This window comes from Egretta garzetta, unplaced genomic scaffold (genome assembly GCF_000687185.1).
Source record: "Egretta garzetta isolate BGI_Z169 unplaced genomic scaffold, ASM68718v1 scaffold35, whole genome shotgun sequence".
Lineage (NCBI taxonomy): Eukaryota > Metazoa > Chordata > Aves > Pelecaniformes > Ardeidae > Egretta > Egretta garzetta.
The window spans coordinates 2,231,614-2,257,839 of record NW_009259730.1 but is presented as its reverse complement, the minus strand read 5'-3'; the positions used below and the strand labels follow the sequence as shown (position 1 = coordinate 2,257,839).

Sequence of the window (26,226 nt, the reverse complement as noted above, 5' to 3'; positions counted from 1 at the left end):
TCGTATGACTTGTGGTCCAGACCCCTCACCAGCTTGGTTGCTTTCCTCTGGACATGTTCCAGCAATGCAACATCTTTCTTGTAGTGAGGGGCCCAAAACTGAACACAGTATTCGAGGTGCAACTTCACCAGTGCGGAGTATAGGGACACGATCACTTCCCTACTCCTGCTGGCCACACTATTCCTCATACAAACCAGGATGATCTTGGCCTTCTTGGCCACTTGGGCACACTGCTGGCTCTTGTATCCTAAAATTTCAACTGAAAGACTCTTTAAAATATCTTACACAGGCACACAGATAAATACATTTTGTAAAATTTGCTCCTTGAGGCTGCCACGTAGCTGTTAGACATCGAGGCATTTAGCATCAAGCAGCCTAAATGCCTTAGGGAATCTACCCCACAAGCAGTCTGAAGTCTCAGAGGGTCCACAACACCAATGGATAGGTTGGAAGCCCTATGGACACTTTTCAGCACTTTTGTTAAAAAACTGATTGTAGGGATTCACATGAAAGTGTTTAAAGACCACTGGGGACAAGTAATTATAAGTGTCTTTCTAAAGCTTAGAAGGAAGATGGCATTTAGTTTAAGAGCTAACAATCCTAACATGTTGGTATTGAAGGGACTGTTGTGCTTCAGTTTGCTGTCATCAGTGCCTTTTTACCATATGTTATATAGGCAGTAGTGAAGTGTATGTGAAGAAAGTTTCTCCTTTTGTTGTGCTCTAATTCTTTATTTCTTTTCCTTTTGCAATCCTTCTAGACTCCATAGATGGGAAACATGCTCGAAGGACTCAGTCCAGTACTCCTCTGGGAGAATTATTTGACCATGGGCTCGATAGCTGGGCTACCTCCATTTTTGTGCTTTCTTTTTTTTCTGTCTGTTCCCGTGACAATGGGACAACTGGAGTTTCTGTATATACAATGTATATATATTTAAGTATTGTCTTGTTTAACTTTATGTGTTCGCACTGGGAGAAATATAACACAGGAGTTCTTTTTCTTCCTTGGGGATACGATATAAGCCAAGTGGTAAGTATTATCATTCATATTTTGGCTTTATTTTTTTAACTATGTTAGTGTTTTCATAATATTACAGAAACAGAAAAATAGAGCTCACGGCAAATGTATTTGGCCAAGACTTTGAATGTGAAATAGCATAACCCTAAAAGTAATTCAGAAATATTTCCTGTGTTTGCAAAGAAAGGACGCTCTCGAGCAAATTGTCAGCATCAGAGATTCATTGCCTTGCAGGAAAAAACCCACATGCAGCAAGCCTAGCAGTCAGATAGTACCCATGAGAATGTCATTTAACTGCATTTGATTTGTGGTATTAACAGAACTTATTATGCTATCTGAAGCCATAAGCAATTTTCCCACCAGCACTAGGTTGAGGCACAACGTGAACTAGCCCAAGCAGTATTTATTAACAGTAATTATACAGTTATACGATACTAGACCTTCTCGATTCTACCACTTCTTACATTGAATGCAGTAATGGAAATAGCATTGCACCTATACAGCGAGCATTAACTGTTGTCAAGTGAGTTTTACCCTTGAAAAAAAGCCAAAGTCATACCATTAGAGGTTTCCCTCTCCAGGAATGATGTTCAGTAACATGAAGCACGTGTCAGCCCCCAGCCAGTCCCCAGCTGAGTTCTTGGCCAGCTTACAGCCCTACCTCGAGGTGGACCTTTTCAGAAACATGCCCGGGGCACCACGATGAGTGGTGGCCTCAGTGCACAAATGAGTAGCAGCAGTAGTAGTAACAACCTCTTTGCACTGCCAAGGGCCCAGTGCTGGGATTTCTGGGCTGGCTTATCTATTTCTCAGATAGCCAGGCTCCTGCAGCCTGAAGAGCACAGTCCTAGTCAGCTTCCTGTCACAGGCATGAGATGAAAGGTACAGCCAAATCTACATAATTGAAAAGAAGTTTGACAAATATTCAAATATGTGTTTTAATGGAAATATTGTATTTGAATTAATGGCTGCAGATGTATTGCTGTAAACATAATCAGAATCCAGTGGTTTGAGAACAACTCAGGGATGGTGGTCCAGCTGGGGTGCATCTGTTTTGTCCCCTAGAAAAAAGGTTCTGGGAGAAGAAGTTGGCCCAGGACTAAGACATTAGGCAGCCAGCTGGTCTACAAGTTTCAGCCATGTCTGTGCAAGGCTTCTTAGTGAAGTTCTTCCAGCAGGAGAGGAATAGCTAAGTTCAAGCCAATTCCACTTGTTTTTCAGTTGATCGCTGTGGATATACATGTGAATGTTTAGAAAGCTCTTTTGGATTGCTACAGCATCCGAACTGTATCAGTGGTTAAACATGGGAGTGCATCAACTAGCGGAGCGGTACTGTTAACTCTGTCAGTGCCTTTTAGTGACCTATGCCTCTGTCGCTGCTTTCCCATCTGGGAAATAGTGGTAATAACATTTCCCTGCCTGACAGATTTGTGGTGAGGCTGACTTGCAGTGGAGTCTGTAAACTTTGCTTTGATTAACTTGGGTGCAAGGTGCTAACAAGTGCTATTTCCTGCTCCCCTCTGATGCTGAATAGCTGGTCCGGCGTGCTTGCTTTCTGGGAACTTCTGTGATGATTTGCCTACAGTCAAAATGATAAGCAGATAAGTGTAAGGATTTTTTGATGTTATATAGCACACTCATCAAACAGTGGTGGAAGACTGTACTATCGAAATGCCTGTATGTCAGTTTTCCCATCTGTAAAAATTAGCTTTTATAGTTGTGGTTGCCCATGAACAAAGCAAAGACAGGATCTGTAGATCAAGGCAGCATTTTTTCCATTACTTCAAACTACATTTCATACACACCAGAGAGTACATAACTTTTTTTTTTTTTTCTGGCTGTACTAACTAGTCTAGGAAAAGATCTTAATTCCCCTACACACATTGCCTTTTTAAGCCCATTCAGCAACTTTTACATGCTGTGTGCACTATGGAAGGTAGCTCTTCATCTCCAGCTACCTGGAGGAGAGGATATTGAGGATATTAGCAAAGAACTGACGCTGAGTAAGAAGGGTGACATTCGTTCCCCTTGCTGATTCCCCCCCCCCCCCCCCACTTCTCTGCCAGATATTCCCACACTCACATTCAGAGGCAGAGAGGGTGGAAGCACTCGCAAGCTACTTTCAGATGAATTCCCAGCATTTAGTCTACTATTATTTCCTCCGTGGCATTCCTAGCTGGATTGCTGCAGGAATGTGTTTCTCTGCTCTGTCTTCAATAATTTCACTGACAACGTGATGCTATTGCATTGGCATGTCAGACATCCAGGTGGTCTTGTCCCCTGCTTCTGCTTTTAAAATTTGTGGTAGCCAGGAACTTTGGGCTTCATTATCACCACAAAGCTCAGGAAATACAGTAATTAGTATAAGTGTGCAAATTGATAACTGTTGACCTTAATGAAAGCTTAACTGGCACGTAGCTCCCCAAGGATGCTGGTGCTGAGTCAGCTCCGCTGTGTACAGACACAGCCAGCCGGCTCGCCGGCTCTGTGCTAACTGCGGTGTGAAAAGAGCTGCTGTTCCTCAGGAAAGAATGCCTCGGTATAAACAGAGAAATTTGTGGGACTTATGCAGCTCACATTTTTCTGCGACTTGATGACTCGTCAGAATCGGTAGCCTAATTGCACTAGCTGGGCTGTAATTGGCACTCCAATTAGCTTTGATTACAGCAGCCAGCCATTTATAGGAAACCATGGTGTGTAAACTCGAAAAATGGCTGTAATGTGTCTGAGAGGTGCTTGGTCAGAGGAGTGTTATGCTTGTGGATCCAGAGTCCCGGGCATCTTCCCCCGTCCTCCCTCCAGCACAAGGAGCTATCTACTGCTGGCTCCTCTGCGGGCAGAAAAAGGTGCAGGGAGAGGAGCCTCTTCACAGTGTATTATCTAGACAAATTCCAGGTGCTTTCAAGTAAGCACAAACCCCCAAAAGTCATGGGCTGAAGAGAAGACTGGAAAAGAAACCCTTGCTATGTTCTTGGATACGTCTTAGAATAGAATCATAGAATCATAGAATCGCTTTGGTTGGAAAAGACCTTTAAGATCATCGAGTCCAACCTTTAACCTAACCCTGCCATCCCACCACTAAACCATGTCCCTAAGCACCTCATCTATCCTTCTTTTAAATACCTCCAAGGATGGGGACTCTACCACCTCCCTGGGCAGCCCATTCCAGAGCCTGACAACCCTTTCAGTGAAGAAGTTTTTCCTAATATCTAACCTAAACCTGCCCTGGCGCAGCTTCAAACCATTCCCCCTCGTCCTATCATCTGTTACCAGGGAGAAGAGGCCGACCCCCTCCTCACTACAGCCTCCTTTCAGGTAGCTGTAGAGGGTGATCAGGTCTCCCCTCAGCCTCCTCTTCTCCAGACTTCTCCAGTCTTGTCACAAGCCCAACCAAAGAAAGAGAATACCTGCAAGTTAAGTTTCTTGGAGACAAAAAAGACAAAGCTTTCCTGAGAAATGAAAATTTCAGGCTTCCTGCCATATGTAAATTTTCACAGACATCCTCTGGATTGTTTAAGAATCTATTTTTCTCCTGAAAATTTTAATATTCCCTGAATGCAACACTCCGCTAATCCTGCTGTTGCTTTTTCATAAGCCACTGCAGGTGAGTTCATTGTAGGGGAACAAAATATTCATTTTTCCTTAATATGATATAGTGATACCACTGCTTACATCGATGCTGCTGTAAGCATAAGAGGGAGGTACCCTTTATATTCTTAAATAAAAATTTAAAAGTGAAAATAAGAGCTGAGAGCTGGAGTGACCCAGACGATTCCGCCCTCCTTCCCCTCACTCTCCCCAGCCAAGAGGGCAAGCTCAAAAAGAGCAGAGAAGAACAAGTAGCAATGGGAAAGGCAAGAGGCAGCTCTCGCTGGCCCTGCCCTAGCCCTGTAAGGAGAGGATGATCAGAAATCCTATGAAGAGGCGTCCCTGCAGGCGTGGGTGCTTCCACCGTAAGCCCCAGGTTTTTGGTTTGAGATGCTTTCCCAGCTGGTCCTGCCCCATGGCTTTGGATGGTCCCACCTAGGCTCTCAGGGAGAACGCTGCTTGCCTTGAAACTCCAAATTAATGAAGTATATGATGCAGGTAGCGACTTAAACATTGTAGAACTTACTTTTCTCCTTCCTTCCAGTCAAAACAGGGGAAGAGATCTTTTGGGTGTTGTATCCCAGGTTTTCTTTTGAGAAGCAGTTTACAAAACTCATGCTGAAATATGTTTCATGTGACCTTTTCCCGGGAAGTACTGTGGTAGCCAGTGTTTCAGGAACTGGAAGAGAAATCCCAAGCAATGCAAGGGCACATCACATCTTTTAAAAACTTCTGTCTCTTTTGAGGGGCAAGAAAAAAGTCTCTACTGAAAAGAAAAATGAAGACGCAAATGTGTAATTTTTTGGTCATGTTATCAGGATTCAGAATCTTTTTTATTTTAGTTAAAAAGATATTAACTTTCACTGATATTCACTGAGAAAAAAATTAAAATCACACTAAAGCTAACTCCTATTGAAATCACTTGAAGGAAATCATTAGTTCTTTTTTAGGCATCACATTTATTTTCAGAGGAAAGAAGTAACCTTGTTTTAAATAATTTTGCTCTCTAGCTGTTCAGTTTGAGTACTGTGTTAATGGAAAATATTTCTCACATGAACAATTAATGCTATTGGGATATGCTAGTGAAAGTGAATATTACAGTAAAATTAATGTAATTTTTTTTGTGGAATCATAAAGAATTAAAGCATAACCAGAATATTTTTTTAAAAGGGTGAGAAAAGGTTTGATTTTTTTTCCTGTGTAGTACAGCATACCCAATGCGCCTGTGTGTAAAACAGAAATGGCAAATCATTAGGGAGAAAAAAAATGTATGTGCACACATGCACAATGTAGAATATTTTGGTCACAAAGCTTACACCTGCAGTAGTGGAAAGACATGAAAGAGATGGTGATTCTGAATTTTTTAGAGAACAGTTAAAAGGCTAGAAGCTAGGAGATTTTGAGGAGTTATACTGCCTTATGCTTATACAGAATTCTCCCAATGCCACATTAAAGAAGTAATATTCTGATTTGACAGAAGGACAGATGTGAGTATGTTGCTGTGATTTACAAATTGTGACAAGATAGGGAGCCACTGCTCAGAAACCAGCTGTCCTGCTGTACAGCCATATCAAAGGACCTACAAATTAACACCATGTATTTGCAGATTTTTGTCTGCATAAGTACTCCTCCTCCTCATAGATAAAGCCTTAGCAAGCCAAAATTTTGCTGGTCAGATGCTGCAGTGAGTTGGAATCCAAGATTGTATATGTCTGACATTAACTTGCTAACTTACTTGTGTTATTTAATTTGGACTTCTCATTTTACATAAGGTTGCAATTATTTTTATGTGCTAAAGACTACATTTATATCTGAAACCTACTAAAGCCAACCGATGCCAGACGGTTGAGTAAAAAAACCTGGGTATCTTTTCTTAAGTAGAATTAATCAGTTACACTTAGGCACACTGCTTTACTTTTTTTTTTTTCCCAGCAGTGCCTTTAAAAACACTTTATACAACTGATTAATATACTTAGCTTTTGTCTAATAATTTTGACAACCTTCAATTTTTGCTAATATAGCTTAGATCAAGGGATGCAGCCGTTTTCTCATCCTTCCAGCTTTCTAAAGGAGGTCTTTGAGACTGCCTCAGTTAAGTCAAAGTTATGAGTCCTTAAAAAACAACACACCAAAAATTGAAGCCAAAGAGTGTTTTTGCATACCCTACATCTGTTAAATAAGAGGCAATCTCAACCTGTGAGCGCTGCATCACCAAATCCCAGGGCAGGGGATTCCCCTGAGACAGCCCATTGCATTGACGCTCCTGTTCCTGGAGGTGTGCTGACATCCGACAGCGATACTCCTGACTGCACTGCCAAAAGTACTGGCTGTAACAACGGGTAATACTGATGTTCCGCTTTGATCACTTGCCAAAAAAGTCTGTTCAGAATTCAATGTGTGAGGGTGAATTCAGGCTCCATCAAAGCCAGCTGGAGTTTTGCCATCAACTTCGATGGGGGCAGGAGTCCATCCGTCACATCTTATGGATAACACGATACAATTTCTTCAGAAAGCCAAATGTTAGCTTGGTTGTAGTCAGTTGCAAAATCCATTATACACGTCCTTCATTTAGACCAAAATTTGACTCACCGTCTTCAGCAGCCCAAGTTGTAACTCTTGTGCCTGCTCTTCTCCATTGCAGAGCTGTTGCGCTCCTTGTTCTTGCAGAGGCAATTCAAACATCCAGCTCTGCGATGCCACGTTCAAGCAGAACTCTTAAAGAGCTACATACTGACAGGGCAAGAATCTTGAATTTAGATACAGAGAAGTAAATGAAGTCAAATATAGTGATATCTACGTGTAATAGGCAGTTCAAGCGACATCAGTGTTCTGCTAGTAATCTGTGATCTTAAACAGCCTGTTATCTAAAAAAGAGATGTTCAGTGTACCTTTGAATTAAAGCAATTAATTTATTAGAAGACTGGAAATGTGTTACTGAAGTTAGAAATGAAAAAAAAAATAACATAGTAAAAAAAAAAGAGTATTTTAAAAAAATAAATTAAAAAAAAGTAAAATCTATTACAGGTAAAGCTGGAAAATACTTATCATCCCAGAGAGAGCAGCTGTATTGAATGGAAGATATAAAAGTTACTGAACATTACCTGGGAATAAATAGATGAATATGCAGTCTTCTAAATGGCATTATAAGTACCGTAGTTGTTTTAATTTAGACCTCGCAATTCATTCTTCGTCCAAGTCTAGAATAGTTCAGGAGGTTGAGACATGTAGCATTAAAACATACAGACCCTTATGAGTCCTATAGGAAAACTAAACAGCTGCGAACAACATAGCCTGGAGGAGTGGGGCAGCAGTGCCGCTGGCTGGGTGCTGGCAGCGGAAGGGGCTGCAGGGGTTGGGTGGCCTGGGCTAAGCCAGGAGCTGGGTTTCAAGGGAGAGCGGGGTCCCTTGAGGAGGTGGGATCAAGGGCACAAGGGCTTGGGAACCACTGCATGACATTTGCACATTACACACCTAACATGGTAAAACTTCATCGATTTGTGCCATAGGCCTGTAGCCGAGGTGCTTAGGGACATGGTTTAATGGTGGGAGGGCAGAGTAAGGTTAACGGTTGGACTTGATGATCTTAAAGGTCTTTTCCAACCTAAATAGTTCTATCATTCTGTGATAAATTGTAAGTGGTGAGCATGAAAGGTATTGCTATAGGAGCTATAGGGTTTTGACTGCATTAGGATTTCTGGCCTCAGCTGGGTCACAAAATTAACCCTGAAGAGAGAGTAGAAACTACTTTTACATCTCTACTGAAACTGGTGGCACTTCAGCAAGTGACCCATGCGTCTTGTGTATGAGTCCTTTCACTCCTAATGATGTTTGACTATGTGTTTCTTTTTGTGTCCTGTAATGATGTTATCTGTCAAACAACTTAAAAATCAAGTAAGACTTCAGCTCCCTCCCCTTCTTTTTATTTCTTCACATTCAATTGCATTTTTTTATTATTTCAGGTAAGCTTAGATTTTTTTTTTTCCCCTCTCGGTTATTCTGATATGATCAGCTCAGGGGGCTGAGCTGCAAAAAAACCCACATTGCTAATTCTGAAGTCTGCATGCAAATATAAGAAAGTGCATGTACAGTGGGGAGACCTGGCATTAAGAAGGCATTTAGAAATCAGGTGTTTTGAAAAGGTAAGTCAGTAATACTTAGCACATACAAACAGATGCACACATTAGCAGAGGGAAGTTGCTTGCTTACTGTATTTCATAGGTTTTAAATAATTTTGTTGGTGACCCTGGAAGCTGCTTCGCTGCTTAGAAGTAAGTGTTTGGGGATGGCAGCATAAGGTCCCGTAAAGTGAAGACAGGAGGCAAATAACAGATTTTTTTTTACTCTTGTGTTTGTATTAAGATGATAAACGAAATTCTGTGCCTTTAGATGTAAAGGATTGAAAATACATTCTCCTTTTTCTATAGGTATTAATAGCAGCATATCTGCTCACCGGTGCTGTTGGTGTGGAAGTCTGGCAGAAGCCTTTCTTGTTTGGTTATTACATCGCAGACGCGTTAGTAATCTTGCTTATAGGTAGGTGTCCAGATCCGTGCAAAACTGTACTGCTGTTTAATTCTTTTTATTAGATATTTCTTGTATTTCCTTCTTTTTTTTTTTTCTTTTTTGCTTTTGTAAGTGTGGGCTAGTCCAAACACCACATGAATAGAGCTGATAAAAAAGGACTAATACTGGAAAACTTTCAAAAAGTAGATCCTTCTGGAAACATTTTTCCTCACTGAAGTACTATCTGTTGCACACAAATAATACAGAAAATGTTCCTTATCTGCACGTGCCGTTCAGCGCAGTGCGCTGGCTGGCTGGCTCACAGAGCCTCAGGAACTCCTTGTGCCAGGTAAAATGTCTCTCACATTTATATATACTGTAAGTTTAATGTTTTGGCCCGCAGCACACTATGCTCCAAAACGTTATGGATAGGAGTAAAGGCATTATTTAAATAATCTTAGGAGGCACAATCTGAAAAAGAGCCAAGTAGTTTCTGAGCTCTCCTTCGGAATTACTTTCCGAACAGAAGCGATGCATTTGGTGTAGACAGAAATGGCCTATTTGCTCGTTATTCGATACTGTCAGTGTAGTTTGAAATAACCATTGAACATTTTTCAACTGCTGTAGCTAGGCTGAGAACAAGAGCAGTTATGTTTTAATGAGTTAAAAACATGGTAATCCTAGGTAAAAGTGTGTGTACGCGAAATGGCTTTGATGTGTTGCTTGGAAGGGGAGGAAATTAGCATATGAATTTTAGGGCTTTTTATATGAGCATACAGGTGATGAGAAGAGGGCACCAAAAAAAAAGTGTTTGACACAGGCAGTCTAGACTTAGATCCCACAAAGTGTGTTCAGTCATTGAGTGAAATGGAGAGTTTGGATATAGATGCTCACCCAACGCTGACTCTTAACTAGGAGCTATCTGAGCATTTTGGGGGGAAATTCTGAATCCACTGTGTTGGCATGTGGTCTCACCACCCTTTCGCATGGAGAGGTCTTCAGCAGCCTCCAACCTCAGCCATGCTTCCCAGAATTCCCAGATTGGAAAGGACCCTGCATTCAGGCTGTGCTTTCTAATGAGCGGTGTGTACAAGGACACAGGTTTGACAGTCCTTTGTGATTTACCCAGGGTATAAAACTGACTGTGTGTGACCAAGATTGTACAGTGGTGGTTTTGGTTCTTTTTTTGTCAGGTCTGGTTTAGGCACTCTGAGGAAAAGAAAGAAAGGCAGAGGAAAAAATAGCAGTTGCCTTTTCAGTAGTGAACCAATTATTCAGAGACGTGGTTTAGGCACTCTGAGGAAAAGAAAGAAAGGAAGAGGAAAAAACAGCGGTTGCCTTTTCAGTAGTGAACCAATTATTCAGCTTGACAGAGACGTAGCTATGAAATGCCCTCTGGTGGCTGGCAGGGCACTGAGGGGTAGGGAAGGATTTGTGCTCTGGAAGGAGCTCCACCAGCGTGGGAGAGATGGGCGCTGGCTCTCCCAGAGGCATCGGGTTAGGCCTGCGTTGGCGTTAGGCGCTAGGATGGGCTGGCGCCGTGCACGCGCGTGGTCTGCGCCCCGCGCATCGCTGCTTCTCTTCCTGTCACCAAGGCACATGACAGCTCCTTCGGTGCGCGCGCTGATGGCCTCCCTTGCGCTTGGGAAGCCATGGGTGAAGGTTTAATTCAAACCGTTTGACACGTTAGGAAGGTTTGTGGTAGGGAAGCATGTTGATGTCATCAAATCTGCAGCAGCAAGCAGCCTTTTTCACACTCCGCCAAAACCAGCTGCAGAGCAAGGTCTGATGGACTGTTCCGATAGCATTATCTGTCTCATGTGGTACGCTTGCATGGACGGATCCGTGAGCGGAGAATTGAGTATTTCTTCCATCGTTGTCCCAAGCAGAGTAGGCATAAGTAAGAGCCAAAAGATTTCTTTAAAAACATTGTCCCTTGCACACTATCTGCAATGCCATTAACAGGGCAACTTTCGCAGCTTATAGTCAAATATGGGTTTAAAGTATGCAAGAAATGATCTTGGTTACCTCTATCTTACAAAATTGTCACAGTGCTTAGTAAATCTCTTAAAAACAGACACTAAATTTCAATATTTAAGAAGCAGAATCCTTCCCCTGAGGATCGTGCTGATCCAGAAAGTACTGCCATTTCACCACAGGTTCAAATCTCAGCTCAGCAATAGTGATGAAGGTGGTTAGCGTTGGATAACCTGTGTGCAGGGAATATGGACATACAAAGTTTTTAGAAGCTCACAGTAAATTGCAGGACCCCACTGTGACTGCAGAAAAAGTACTGGTCTAACCTCCACCAAGGGCCGAGCAGCCGGGAATATTAAATTGCTCTCTCCCTTCGAGAGGCTGCAGCAGGCGTGCCTTGCTCAGCCAGATCCATTTGTATCTAAGAGCCCACTCTCTGGCACGCTCAGTTAAATGCTTTTGTGGCTTGTTAAAAACCAAAAAGCGATGTAGTGGGCCTCTGATGGGTTTTATGAGTTAGTTTCCCAGGACCCCGAGAGGAGCCATTAAACCCTAACTGGCTGTCTTTAACCATCTGATGGCATTTAGTAGTCACTAGTGGTCCTTCTAACGATGAACCCGTAGCTGCTCCATCAATACTTGGCATTCGTTTCATGCTCTTACTGTTCTGTACACAACAGGAGTTCAGCTGCTGAGCCGTCACTTCTCCGAGAGCAGCTGGGCTCTAGCTAGTACCTTCTGTAGTGGGAAGAAATCCAGACGAGATGCACAAGAGTGGAGTTTTTCAGATGTCTTTCCTGGAGTTTCTGGGAAAAAAAAAAAAAAAGAAGACTAGCCCACATGTAACCTAAGGATGAACTCTGCAAAAGCACCTCCTCAGAGGAAACTGTGGTATCACCAGGTGACGCTCACTCGCTGAAAGGAATGGAATTTTTATCAGGTGCCAGAACACACAAAGATATACATAAGAGTGCAGCAATGCCGGTGTTTAGATTAGATGTTTTAGGAAAGCCTCCCAAAAGAGAGCTTTACGCATGTCCCTGGGAAATGTCAAGCACTCGGTGAACACCTGTAGGAAGGCCAAGTCTCGGGCTGCTGAACAGTGACCTTGGAGGACTCCTCTGTGAAGCAGAGAAACTTCTGCATAGTATTTCATGGAATTTTTTTTTTCAGCTACCCAGCAAACAGAAACCCATAATTTTCACAGGCAGTGAATGCAATTCCATCCTGCAGCTCCCAAACACACACCTAGCTGCACACCGACCAAACGCAGGCAGCCGTTCCCCTGGTCCCAGAGCGCGTTGTCCTGGCTGCTAGGCAGAAACGCCTTTTCTCTCCTAGCCTGAAAGCAGCCAGACCTTTCTACAGTTCTGGGCCTGTGTGCTCAGCTGGAACTAATTACTTCTGCTCTCAGCAAGGCTCCTGTGGATGACACTCCAGAATCTCTTTTGGGATTTAACCGCAATTGTCCCATAGCATTATCTGGCTAACTAGGGTCCCTTCAAAGGGCAGCACTGGGGCGACAGCTATCATTTATTTTTGCCCCTCCAGGGTATCCCGAATGCCTAGCATTCCCTGTCGCTGTGCTATCAGGTTGAGGGCAATCTAAAATATTTACAATAAGCATTTTAAAACAGTCAGTTTCCCACATGAAGTCTACTACCACAAGTAATACTATAGCCTTCATAAGAAGATTTTCACTGAGAGATAAACATCAGTAGTTCAGGGAGCAGCATTACTAATTGATGACGGTTTCTGTCTAACATTGCACTTAAATGACCTATAATAGGTGCACGTTCTGAATGAAGCATTTCCCATTCTTGAGACATTTGTGTTTGCTCTCCCTGGGATAGATTTTTATAACGTGTAATAAAATTTTAGTTCAGGTTGCAATCCTCTCCTCACTGGATACATTTATATATCTGTTTTCCTCTACCTGACTGTTCATGTCCATGCAACTTACTGGAAATATCTTTCAGTCTGTCAAATCTGTTCAGAATTAACCAGAGGGCTCAGAAGTTCTGGTAGGATGCACACAAGCAAGCGAAGTGTTATCACATCAGCTTCATTCTTTAGGAAACCAGGTTGGAGAAATGACTCCTGCATGCACAGAAAGATTCCTGCTCCTCCTCAGTATTAGTTGCAACCACAAGAGTAGGCTTTGTGGTTAAAGGACCACTGAAGCACGGAGTGGATATGTGGTACTTCATCAGTGTCTGGGACATGAGGCGGACAGTTCTGTAACCCAGAGATGGTGGCATTCCACTCTATCTGGAGTCCACTCTATCCGGTCAACAGTGCCCCAGGTGTGGCTACTGAAGCCTGTGGCAAAGCTGAGATGAATTTCCAAAGTCTAGGTTTGAACATGAATTGTGAATGGAATACTAACATCTGTCAGAGATCTGAAACTAGAAACTGTCTTTTGGAGATGGACCCAAGCATTCAGAATTTTTTCCTACAGTGTGTACTGGAGTGGGTTCTGTGCTGACTTTTGCAGAGTGTGTGCTCCTTGAGGTTCACGCCTTCTCTGAGCTACTTAGGTATATCAAATGAGGAGTAAATGCATAAATGAAAACATAATAGCAGCAAAAAACCTAATGATGAGACCAAGCCACATTTGAAACGCGCCAAGTATTTGCATTCTGTCACAGGGGGAAAGCACAGTTATCCATCTAAAAGAGTGCCTTGTCCTTACACTGTGTCCTATATCCTATGTATCAAAGTAGGACACACAAGTCCTTGTAGTGGGTAATTATACAGCAGCCTGCCCTTTTTTCAGTGTCAGAAAACGTTTAGGAGGCCACGGTCAAATTATAAATTGTTTCCACCTCATACAGGTAAGTCATTCTGTAGTGATTTCCTATCATTCCCATTGCAAAGTGCCTGATGGTTCTGCCTTACTGATGGATAGTTGAATGATTAAATGTTAAATAAGTGATACGTTTTCAAAATGTTATCACTCTGACAGGCTTTGACTGGCCTTGTTTGAAAAGTGTGCTTAACATGAGTTGGCTTCTAGGTGTCTGTCACCAATTTAGCATTTATTAAAGCATTGTTGTGACAGATTGCACGAGACTTTGTTGAAGTAAAGGGTGTGAAATACTCACCTGTCACTCGCAATATATATAAGAAAAAGCAGTTGAGTTCATGTTTGGGGTAACTCGTCTGAACCGGCCAGAATAACCCAGAAAACCAGAGCTGAAGGCCGGAGGCAGAGCGGTGCCACGGGTTGCTAATTACAGGTGGGAACGGGTTCGGCGGCGTTAGCTGTGAGGAGTTGGTTCATGGGCGGTGGGAGCCCCAGAAGAAACTCAAACAGCAGAGCTCACCTGGGGAGACTTCTCCTGGAAGCCAGCCTGGGCTTTTCAACTGAAGGCAACATTTCTCTGGCACTCAATTCTTGCTGTGCCCGGAAAAAGAGAGTGATGTGCACGTGCTGTGTGAACAGGACTACATCAAAGAGGCATCTATAACCATAAACTAATTTCCCAGTCTGTACTAAATCCCTCCAAATGCTATTTGTTAGCTTGCAGCTCAGTTCGAGAGAGAAAACCATGGTGTGTACTTCCTTAGACACTGAAAATAAGCTATAAAATCAACAAGCATGGTAAATGCATCCCCTTAACGATGTTTGTACTCAACAAGTATCTTAGATGCGAAACATCCAAACCATGCATCAACTTTGTGCACGAACACAGTGCTCATGTTTACACTGTGCACTTAATCCCTGTAAAATCATTTCATACCATGTAGATCTCTCTGGGTGTATTTTTCATCTGTCCTTAAATTGCTTAATGTATTCAGACTTTGCAGGCTCAATTAAGTCTGAAAATTATATACTCATTTTCTAAGCTTTTTTTTTTTTCCTTCCAGTTACTAAGTGGTTCTAAGGTGGCCATTTTATATAATAATAAAACACAATTTTGTAGTTAGTGGGCAGCTCAATATGCAATTATCTGTTTGCACAACCAATTAAAAGAGTTGTCTTCTCAAGACATGCCTGAGAAAATCACACTATTCCATAAAAAGCTGCTGTTCCAGTTACAAGTGCTTCTAAATGTTCACCTTTGGATGAAGCTTGCTTCCAGGCACTGATCAGTGTGCTAAACATTCAGTGTGTGAAGATGTTTTCATGTGTCTAGCTGCTCTAAATGCGGACGAAATTTGGAAAAAAAGTGGAAGAAGTATTTTAAGATTTTTCCAAACTAATATTGAGGCCTAAATAATTTTAATCTTACTTTTTTGTCTGGTGGCTAAGAAAGGTAAATGATAACATCCCGTTTCTTTAAGGCAAGCATTGGCTATGATGAATTATTAACCTAGAGCTGGAAAGGCCAAGCAGTTAGACCGAAGAAGGCCACATGGAGCCATGGGCAGTTGAACAGGAGAGGAGGGCGATGGTATTTCATTTGCAGGCTGAAGTGCAACTACAGCTGCCTGCTGTTGAAGAGTTGATTTTTACTGAGCTCGACTTCTGCAATACGCCCAGGTCTGCACAGGCCTCTTGACTGCTGCCCAAATGGGAGGAATGCTCTGGGGAGTCTTTTTTGGAGGGAGCACAGCAGGGATGGGAGGGTACTTTCCTGAATGCCTTCCCGCAGGTTCCAGTGCAGTGTTCACCCAAAATTACATCCCTGTGTTGCACTGTCTTGTTTTTGAACTTTTAACTATCAGGAAGAGCCAATTCTTAACAAATAATATTTCGGTGCTTTTCTTAGGACAGTTTAAGGGTGGTTCACTTGTCAGGAGCTTACCAACAAATGCGATTTACGATAGCAAAGGTGTGGCGAAGATAAACAGCTAAGATAAACATTGTCCTTCCTCTGAAGCAGTATAATTTGTTTAAAAATAGCAGTTTAGGTGTCTTGGCTACCTACTTGGAGTTGCTTCTATATTTAGTGGTGTTTACAGACTGTGAAATTTGGTGTACGCAGGAACCTGGCTCCCTGTGATCGGCTTTCTACCTTTGCCCGAGCGCCAGCGTGGGACTCTTCTGTTGGTTACTGAACTAGCATTTTCCCGAACTGACAGCAGTGTCAGCAGCCCATTTCTGGCCATGCCCTCTCTTTCTCTGCAGCAAATGAGTCTGGATTTTGCAGAAATGCCTAAATTAACTCGAGTACAGCAGCCGCACTGAGTAACCGCAGCGTGTCACGGAAACGTCACCTGGCTGGCTGCAGGTCCTCAGCAGTCTTTAGGGCATGGTTTAAGATGCTGTCATGTCACTAAACTTAAATACATTACTATTAGTCTAGTCTAACACTGGGGACAAATGTACCATGGTATCCATCACATGCTAGCTTCTGGTTTTTTCGGGTTTTTAATTCATTCAGCCATATCACACAAGTATCATCTTAGAGTTTTTGGAATTGAATTGGAAAGCGCAAAATGAAATCCAAAGTTGTCACTAGAAGTGATGGGAATGATCTTTTTGATCCCTTTTACACACATGTATATATATAAAACTACATGTATATATTTCTATATATGCATATGTGTACATATCTGTGTGTTTACATACTTACATACATATTTGGAAAACAAGATATACCTTTGTTTCTGACATGTCTCTTAATCCTGAATTCTTGAATGCGTTGGGTTTTGTTCGCTTTTTTGTTTGTTTTTTAATATGGACAAAATAATTCCTGATCAAGAGCTTTGCAAATGCTTATTTCTCTGAAAAGGGAGTCAAGATAGTGCAAGGCAGAGGACTGACCATAGGATTGTATCTAAATCTGAGGATTTGGGCTTGATACCTTCAGCCTCGCCTGACACAAGAATTCCCTGTGCATATCTGTGCCACCCATCTGTGCTTTAGTATTTCTGCTTTTAATACAGGCCTGTGTTCTTCCATTTGGGTCTCAGAATTTAAATCAGCTGGAAAAGGGGGGAAAACATTAAAGGAGAAATTAAAAACCACTGGAACAGCAGTAATACTTCTAACAGACACTTGATGAGTTTGATTTTCTGCGGGGTGGTAAAAATGTCTAATACACTGAACTTGGGGGGTTTAATGATTGTGAAAGAAAATATGTGCTTTTAGGACATTAGAGGGGAAAAAAAAAACCAACAAAAAAAAAGCTCCACCATCATGGCTTGGGCAGTGCCTGGGTGGCGGAGCGCCAGAGACAGCAGTGGGTTTGCTTTCCAGGCTGCACCTTTTGTTCCCCAGCCCAGCGGGGAATGGCAGCCCTGCGGAAGCAGCAGTTTAGCTCCTGGGCACAAAGGGATCCTTAATGCCAATTAAAAAAGCAGCCTTAATGAGTACCAAAAGCAGCCCCCAAGCTAGGCCTCCTTAGCTAAAAAAAGATGTGAAAGCAACATGTTGTAGGAAATGATGGAATTTTGAAAATCCCATAAGAAACGGGGGAACACCCTTTGCTTTCCCTGCTGCATCCTCAGCTCTCGCTCTGCTAAAAGCGAAGCCGTATAAAAGTGGAGGAGTAACTGGTGTAACTGCCCCGTTCGGAAAGTGGCTTTTAGCTAGCCGGGGGACTGTTTGTGGTCAGTATGTTATTTCTAAATAAAATGGCACTTCATAAAAATAACAAATTGTTGGCAACCATTGCTCTTTGAATTCTATTTCTAGTTCTAGTCTCTATTTCTGTTCCTCTCGGTTGCTTTTTCTCCTAACAAATCAAACTTCAGGATTGCAGCAGGAAATTTAGATTTAACCTCAAGAGTCAATGTTTTGTCTCATGTCTGCTCTAATGTGATACAGATGTTGGAACTGCTGTACGTAACTCAAGATTTTATTGAACTAGCCCTCCCTGCCTAATAGAAAACATAGCTAGCTGGAGCGCACATTAAACACAGATCATTCTGAAGGCACTAAGCTTGCAAATTTTAGAAATATATTTACAGAATACTTGGGATATTACTTCAATTGCACATCCTTCAGCTGTTTGATATGGAGTTCCTGCCATAGTAAAGAAGCAGAGCCCTTTATCTTACTTGTTTTAAAAAGCAAACCCAAGAAGTAAACATGGAAAAATGCAATACCTGAAATTTTTCACGGGCTGGATAATATTTTTTTCCAGTTCTTTGTTTCCTCTTCTTTAAAGATAACTAGAAAGACTGGAGAAATAGGTTATCTATTGTATCCCTTCTTACTACTTCTGTTTTCCAACAACCCTGACCTCGGCTATTCCTGCTTTTTTTAGTTTTCCTTCTCTTGAGCTGCCACTCTGGCCGGAGCGTGCTAAACCCTTGGGTGTATCTTTGATGAGGACTGAATGGTAAACACTGACATTTCTTGAGAGTCTACTATGCCACATTAGCCCCAGTACAAAGTCATCTGAAATCAGTTCTTTCCTCTGCTCATTCTTATTTTTCCTGATTTCTAATAATGAGTTTAAAGTTTGCTACTTTTCTGTACAACCAGCGCACTGTGTTTCTTAAACGAGATTTTGTTAAGGTAAGAATAGAAGGTTTACAACGTGAGAGTGCTTTCCTTGCCCATAACAAAATAGGAATTATGTATTAATTTAGTGTACCAAACCGAAGCCTCATGCCTTATAATATAAAAGCTGGTCAGAAATATGCTACCCAGAGCAATCTCCAAGCAGCAAACAGACCAGGGAAAAGCCCTTGATACACAGAAAGCAGGGGAAAAACCCAAACCAAACCCAAAGAGCTCTGGAGGGAAACACATAGAAAACGGGTGTCACAGATTAAAAAAGGATTATATGTAATTTTACCAGTCAGGCTGACTAATACTGTTGCTTTTTCGTTTAAATCTTGAACTTCCACTTCTTGCTGGAGGTCTTCTTTGACCTCTTGCTTTGAGGTCTTCTTGGGTGGACCAATGCATTTGGGATGTGGGTGTTAGATGGGGTACAACTGGGTCTTCAGGCAGCTCCGGGGCTGCTAGCGGCTGTGTTGGTGGTACCGGTGGTACCGGTAGCCATGCAGCTGGGCACAGTGTTAGCAAAGCTGAGTTGCGTGTCCTTTGGGGGTTAAAGCTGAGCTCCAGAAAGTCCACAGCCATGTTAAAAAAAAATTCAAATGATGGCCACATCGTGACAATTAGTTCACTTCAGCCATTGTATCAGCAAAGCAGATCATTAGTTGAACGTTAGTATATTGAACTATAAACCTGTTATTTCCCCAGTAATGTGGGCGGCCCTGTTTGAGGTTAATTGTCTTTATATACTCCATTGGAAAGCTTTTGGTGTCAGATTTGGGGGTTTTTTTCTACACAAAGAGCAGTTCATGCAAAATGGGGCTGTGATCTTTCTTGGGTCCAGCAGAGGAACCTGTATGACAAATAGCTGATCCTGCCTACTAACTGCATCAGAATTCATAAAAACCTTTCCAGTCTTGTCACTCATTACACAAGAAAATCTGTGTCAGCAACTGTTTCTAGCAGATAACTTCTGGAAAAATGAGCAAGATTTTAGTATGGCCTAAAGCCTCCAAACTCAGTTCGTATCCTGTAATGAGTACAGGAATACCGAGGCATTTTTAAAATAGCACCCTCGCTCTGTTATCATACGAGAAAACTCTGACGTCATCAGTGTAGCAGGACTGCATGTCATTACATATGAATCTTTTTCTCTTCCAGGCTTCAGTTTATTTCTTTCATTTCCACAAACACTATACAACATTCACAGGTAAGTTAATTAACATTAAGTAAGTTCTATCCCTTCCTGTTAAATTCTGTGTATTTAACAGTTGCCTCCCTTGGGAAATAAATGTAATGCTTGATGTAGCCGAGCTTCTTTCAGCCAGATGCTGTGCTGATAATGTAGTAAATGGTTTTTCTGGTCACTTTTGAGAATCTGACTGGTTTCTTTTCCGTGTTTGTAATTCCTCTCCTCTTCCTTTCACTTGTCATTCTCCAGGCAGTCTCATGCTGATCCTGCAGAGTAAACTGATGAAAGCTCTGTAGCTATAAACACTGCATTTTATTCCCAGTCAAATGTGATTTGTAACCTGTGCCTGCACTAGGTAAAATCCTGTAGCTGATCATCCCACACTCCATGAAGTACTTTACTGTCTTCCAGATCCTTCTGTAAAAAGCTCTTCTCTGTATGAAGTCTGCAGGTAATTGCCATCAGATACAGGCAAGGCGGGTGGCAAGCTGTGATTACATCTGAGAGTTGGCTTGCTGCACCTAGGCATTTTATACACAGTTAGTTTATACTCCGATGGCCTATTTTTATTAATTCTGCCTGCCTTCCTCTAGTATTTCCTAGCTCATTTCACTCATCTGTCACGTCAGGTCTCAGATCCTGAGTGTCCTGACGGAGGGACTGTCACTGCCTGTCTTCAGGAATTAGTGAAAATTAATACTAACATTTACATTTTGGAGACTGTAAGACAATAACGCATCACTCCTACGCAGCCCTTTTCATGTCACAGTACTCAGTGTGGTTAATAAAAGCATGAATAGCCCCGAGTTTGGGGCAGGAAGAGTGGAGAGTCAGGAGATGTGGGGCTGGGAAGGTGGGGGACCCACAGAAAGGCCAGGCTTTGGGGCAGGGTGCTGGGAGCAGCCGCCTGAGGGGGCTGGGGACCAGTGGTGCAAGGGACTCTGGTTTGGGGAAGACTGGGAGAAGGAGGACAGCACCTTGGGCATGTCAGTCCCTGGCAGTAGCACCATTTGCCCCGCTGAACATTTATTTTTTGCTTTCCTTCCTCTCATGTCAGGACTTTTGTTTGGTGTTTTCCTTCTCAAGTCATCATTTGACGTAGTTTCTCTCAAGCCTTCTGGTGGGTTTATCATTCCTCTGAACAGAAGAGCACAGTCATTCTAAGCGTCCAGTATGAGCTGCTTGAAGAATGCATGCACAAGTTATTTGGTGATGAGGAATTGGAGTTTTCCAATCATCTCCTCTCTTTCTTCATCCTGCTACCTGCTCTCAGTTGTTAGTTTATCAAAAGAATATTCTTTTTTGGAATGAGAAAGATAATGATTGGATCCTTGTCTAGCTGTTTCTATAAATGCAAGGCTAGGTTGGATGGGGCTTTGAGCAACCTGGTCTAGTGGAGGGTATCCCTGCCCATGGCAGCAGGGTTGGAACTGGATGATCTTTAAGGTCCCTTCCAACCCAATTCTATGATTCTATGATAAATACCGGTGTTCAGAGATTTTAAACGGGACATTTCCCAGTACACTTCAAACACAGAATTGCTCTTCCAAACTATTGGTATGAAGAAACGGTTGAATGATAGTGAACTTCAGTAAATCAAACCTCCTACTCCGTTTATAACCTCTCAGTGAGTTTTGCCTGAGTGAGAAAGATGCAAGATAGATGCAAAAGCTCGTGATCTTCCAGTTACCTTTTTCCTAGCTGACAGAAAATATGGTCACTTACTACCTGTAATAGTATTACCTTTAAAAAATAGCTTAAAATATCCAAAAACCCCACAGTGCATCATTACTTTTCCTGTGCTCTAATTAGCAAAACAAGCCTCCCCCTTAGGCTGTACTTTGGCAATGGCGCAGGACTGTCTGGCAGCATCACCTCTAGACCTAAACAACAGCAATCCCTGCCAGCCATGTGCTTGACTGTGTTGCCACTGAAAACGTGGACGGACTGGCTGAAGTCATATATAAAAAATACATATTTTGAATTCACCGCAAGCCTGCACACTGTGCATTTGGATGACAGCTACAGCAACAGAGCTACTGTGGCTCACTTTGTGTGTAATGATGAGCTGGTGAAGCTGACCAGAAGCTGCGTGAATAAAACTATGTAATTTTTATCCCAGAAGCAAATGTTACTTGGGTATCCTACAATTTCTCCTAAAGTGCCTGGGCTTCTAGCACATTTGCACAGGTAGTTGTGTTGCAAGATGAATTCTTGGGCTGAGTTTAGGCTAGAGTGTGAAGTTACTGTACGGAAATAGAATGGATACATTTTCTTACTCCATCAAATGACTGTATTTATTTACAGAGCACATTTAAAGAAAACACTGAAGAATGATTCTTTGTATGAAGGACTCCTACCTCTTGTGTCACCTCTACTGCTGTTCATTCTCCTTACAGTCTGGGTGGTTTTATCTCCAGGCAACATATTAGCAAAGCAACCAAGAATCTTTTTATGGATGGTTGGGGTTGCTTTCTCAAACGTTATTGTAAGTATGTTGGTGGTGGTGATATTATTTAGAGATAGCTTTCTATTTTTATGTGAATAAACAGACGAGAACAGAAACTGTAGGTAAAACTCAGCAGAATCACACCGGTCTTCTACCTCTGTGTTACCCTCTTTTGTATAAAAACATACCACAGCAGCTGTCTGGACACTTACAGTACCGCAATACCTACTCTACCACAGCCTAGCATTTTTATTAGGGTTCTATTTTTTTTTCTGGGGAGTTTATGAAGAGCCTTACTTCCAGAAATATAACAGATATTCCCCGACACATAGGCAGAACTGAGAACCTGGCTAAAGTAAAAGAAAGCTCAACACAAGCATCAGCAGGAGTAGAGGGGTTGTAGCCTTCACCTGCTGTTGTGCCCATTAGCGTGGTACATGCATTCCTGTATCCTGCAGCTCAGCTGATCCCGCATTTTCCCATCACTGTTCAGAATAAGCGTTTTTATAAGGAAAGACATAAAGAGGTGCAGGGGCCTTGCAATGGCTCTCTGCCCACAGGTTAGTTTCTCCTATACCACATCATCATGACCAATTTCCCCTTTTAATGCCTGTGAGGCAGCCTAAACCTCGGTGAAGTAATCACAAGGACAGCCAGCACTGCAGTTAACCCCAGGCTTGCTTTGCCGACGGAGGCCCTTTGCCTCTCTTCTTGCCAGGAGAGAGGTGAGGGAGATGCAGCCAAGTAGAAAGGTGTTCTTCCATTACTGCTAAAATACCCTAAAGGATAGTTGACTTCGTGTCATTTGAGGAAAAGTCTCCAACACCATCTAAAAGCATGTCACTGAGCAAGGCTACGTCCAATTTAAAAAGTGAAAGGCTTGAAGTGCCTTGTATTATGAGAGAGATCTTTGAAAATGTGGGATTTCAAAAGAGCAAGCATAACGCCTCTAGAAATTTGTATTCAGGAACGGAAAAGAAATTATAGTTCTGATGCTTGTTAGATATATCCTATAAAGGTACATTTCCGAGGGTCACAAATCAAACGGTTCCATCTTAAGGATTTAATCTCACAACAGGTTATTTTCAGAAGTATAAGTTTTATTGTATGTATTTTTCATTACCTAATCTATCCCTTTTTCATAAGAGAACAGTGTAGATTCCTAAACGAGAAATACAATTATTTCATACCAGTGAGGAAGGTGCTTTCAGCGTTTGGCAGATGGCAGGTTCTGCATATACGTCTTAACAAACTGAGAGCAATTGTGGCAGGATGCTTGCAGAAGAAAAATAGCATGGCAAACCAGAAGTTTCTTTGTAGACTATGGTTTATTAGACAGTGAGTGCAATGCATTTTCTTCAGGTGTTTGGTTTTAGTGAAACATCTACTGGAGCGTTAGAGGTTTGCGTGAATTAAAAAATGTATGCATGTTAGTGGAAATTATTAACATTTTAAAAGCAAGCGTTAAAAATGTATGGGCGTTAGTTGGAATTTGTAACATTTTAACAATGAGAAACAAGCCTGTATTTCCTTTCACGCCCTCTGGTCCCTTATACACACACATTTCCTCCAGCATCAGAGTAAGGCTTGTCATGGCAATGCCTTTCTTCTCCATGATACTCTGACACTCTGGGTTTCCACTATCTGTTCTGTAGACCACAAACTGCAGCTCACGCTTCTGTACCTGCCAGTATCTCAAATGTCTCATGCCTTTGGCAACATATTTAGTTGCCCAGCAGATCCCTTGGGCTAAACACGTGGTCTTGGACCTGGCCTTATAGCCGTGCAATGTCAGGATGAGTAGGGAAGGTGATGTCCTCCTGGGAGCAGAGAGAAAAATGGGTCATTTCCAGCATTTTTAGCTAGACTAAGGCATAAAGGTCTCCAAGGCCTAAAAACCGAAAGCTGCTTATCCCTGAGAGGAGGACTTCTTTCCCCAGTCCCCATGGCTGGCAGCTGGACTGCCTATGTGTTCACCACCTCTCTTGCCGAGATGCTCAGACCTTGCTTTGAGATTTGCTTGTAGGGCACCTCTCAGAAATATCCAGGTCTGAGCAAATCACCATGGAGCACAACTGTCCCAGCTCCCCCTTAGGAAGCGCTCCAGGGCACGTGTTTGAGGCCAGGAGGAGGGGACAGAGTGGGTAAGTCCCACAGAGGGGACTTTCAGCCATCACCGTAGCAGGAGCGTAGTGGCCAACGCGGTGGCCGGCTGATGAGCAGAGGCAGCTCAGACTCAGGAGATGCTTCATGAGGAACCTCCCAGGGGATACGGTAGGAGAGAGGATGCTAAGGACCTACCCTGGGGTACAAACCACAGCTGCTAGAGGTTTAAATGCAGGAAGGCCAGGGTAGCACTGCAAGATGTGGGCAAGGGGGATGGAAAAGCACAGGGCATACTCCCATAGCTTTACCTTTTCTTTCCAGTCTGCCTCTCCAGACTCCAGCACTTTCATCTCCTAATGCTGTTTGTGCCTCCCTTGTAGTGTGAGTCAGTGCTTCAGGACCAGGGGGAATAAGGAATTGAGGGAGGAGAGCAGAGCACAGTCCATTTTGCAGTCCTGTGGTAGACTGAAGGTGAATTGCTCCAAATATTAATAAGCAATCTTTATGAAAAATTGAGCACCGTGCTTAACAGGGTGTAATAATGGTTTAAAACAATGTGAAATCCAACCTCTGGGCAGGTGCAATTATTCAGCCAGAGAAGTTATAGCATATAGATTGCTTTAGCAATTTCTGATACCCTCTGGAATGATCCCCAAAGGACTCATAAAACCAGCGTTATTCAAAAAATTCATAATCAATACTGACTGCATTGTAAGCAAAAATATTTACATTAAATACAAATGCTTCTTGCATTATTGAAAGTTTATTATTTTTTCATGGTTTATTTTTGCATTGTTCAGCTTCCACAGCACAGACAGTAAAGCCAGTATTTTTTCCCTATGGTCAGACTCCTACTGCTGCCGTCATAGGATTTCAGGCACTGCACAGGGAATGAATTTTTCATTCTTCTACTGTTTTCAGGATACATAAAAACTATTTTTAACCACATTTAAATTTTGATATAAACTTAAATGGAAAAAGTATTTCAGATGTGGCTAAGTTCCTTTTTTTTAAAAAAAAAAAAAGAACAGTACATATGAGACACATTTCTTAAGGAGTCTAAACCAGGTAAAACACTTAGGCGTGCTTAACTGGTTTTTAAAAATCTGAACTTCTACTCATTATCTTTCAAGAAGTCAGTAAAATTAAGCTAATTGCTTTCAGTTAAACCATGCACCATATATTAATTTTTTCTGCCATTCTGAGTGGGATCCCTTTCCCTGGGCCCCCAGCTGCATCTCCAGGGAGTCCACTGCCATGATCAAGCCAAGAAAATGTTTTCTTAGTACATGAAGGAGTGCTAGAAAAGAAAACCAGGATTTAAAAGTGGCATATATTACCTTCCCTCCCTTTTGTACAATGAACCAGAATATATTTCTGTCATGCCATGTGATTAAAATACCAGTATGCTCCCCCAGTGATTAAGTGGTGGCACGTTTGATTCGGGATCACAACTTTACAAGCCAGTGTGAAAGCATGAGGTGTCAAACAGCTCCCCTTTTGTGAAGATGTGCTTCGTCTCATAAAGCAAAGCATGCCAAAACACTGTCTCCAGAAAAGAAGCGTGTATTTTAAATTGCTTGTAATAAAGTCCCTTAAGGCTCACAGACAATAAGGCACACAGGTGTATCTATAGTAGTCTTCATGCTAGAAACAAGCCCCATTTTGAACTCCAGCCTTGTTTTCCCCTCATGAAAAGCAACCAACAGAGAAAATGGATGTATTTTTGCCTAGACCCTCGGGCTGACCCAGCGCTTCTCACCTGGCCCCTTTTGCTCCGACAGTGCAAGGTGATCATCTGCCAGATGAGCAGCACCCAGCCGGAGCTTTTCCACTGGTTCCTCTTCCCACTGGCGCTGGTGGTCTACGCAGCCATCTCTGGGCTGCTGGGCTGGATGGAAGAAGCGGTGCTCGCCGTGTTCACCGTGCTGGTCACGGCCGCCCACGTGCACTACGGGGTCTGCGTGGTGAGCGGGCGCCTCTGAAGCA

The 26,226-nt window shown here is 42.5% G+C and overlaps 1 protein-coding gene across 1 annotated transcript in view; it reads left to right on the top strand.

The window, feature by feature from the left end:
• Positions 1-26,226, top strand: part of LOC104126864 (ethanolaminephosphotransferase 1) — a 39,965-nt gene that overhangs the window by 12,468 nt on the left and 1,271 nt on the right. The window contains exons 4-8 of the mRNA XM_009639472.1: positions 761-1,029; positions 9,030-9,138; positions 19,652-19,700; positions 21,990-22,170; positions 26,022-26,204. Coding sequence (XP_009637767.1) covers positions 761-1,029; positions 9,030-9,138; positions 19,652-19,700; positions 21,990-22,170; positions 26,022-26,204 — 791 coding nt within the window. The remainder of the gene's footprint in view (positions 1-760; positions 1,030-9,029; positions 9,139-19,651; positions 19,701-21,989; positions 22,171-26,021; positions 26,205-26,226) is intronic.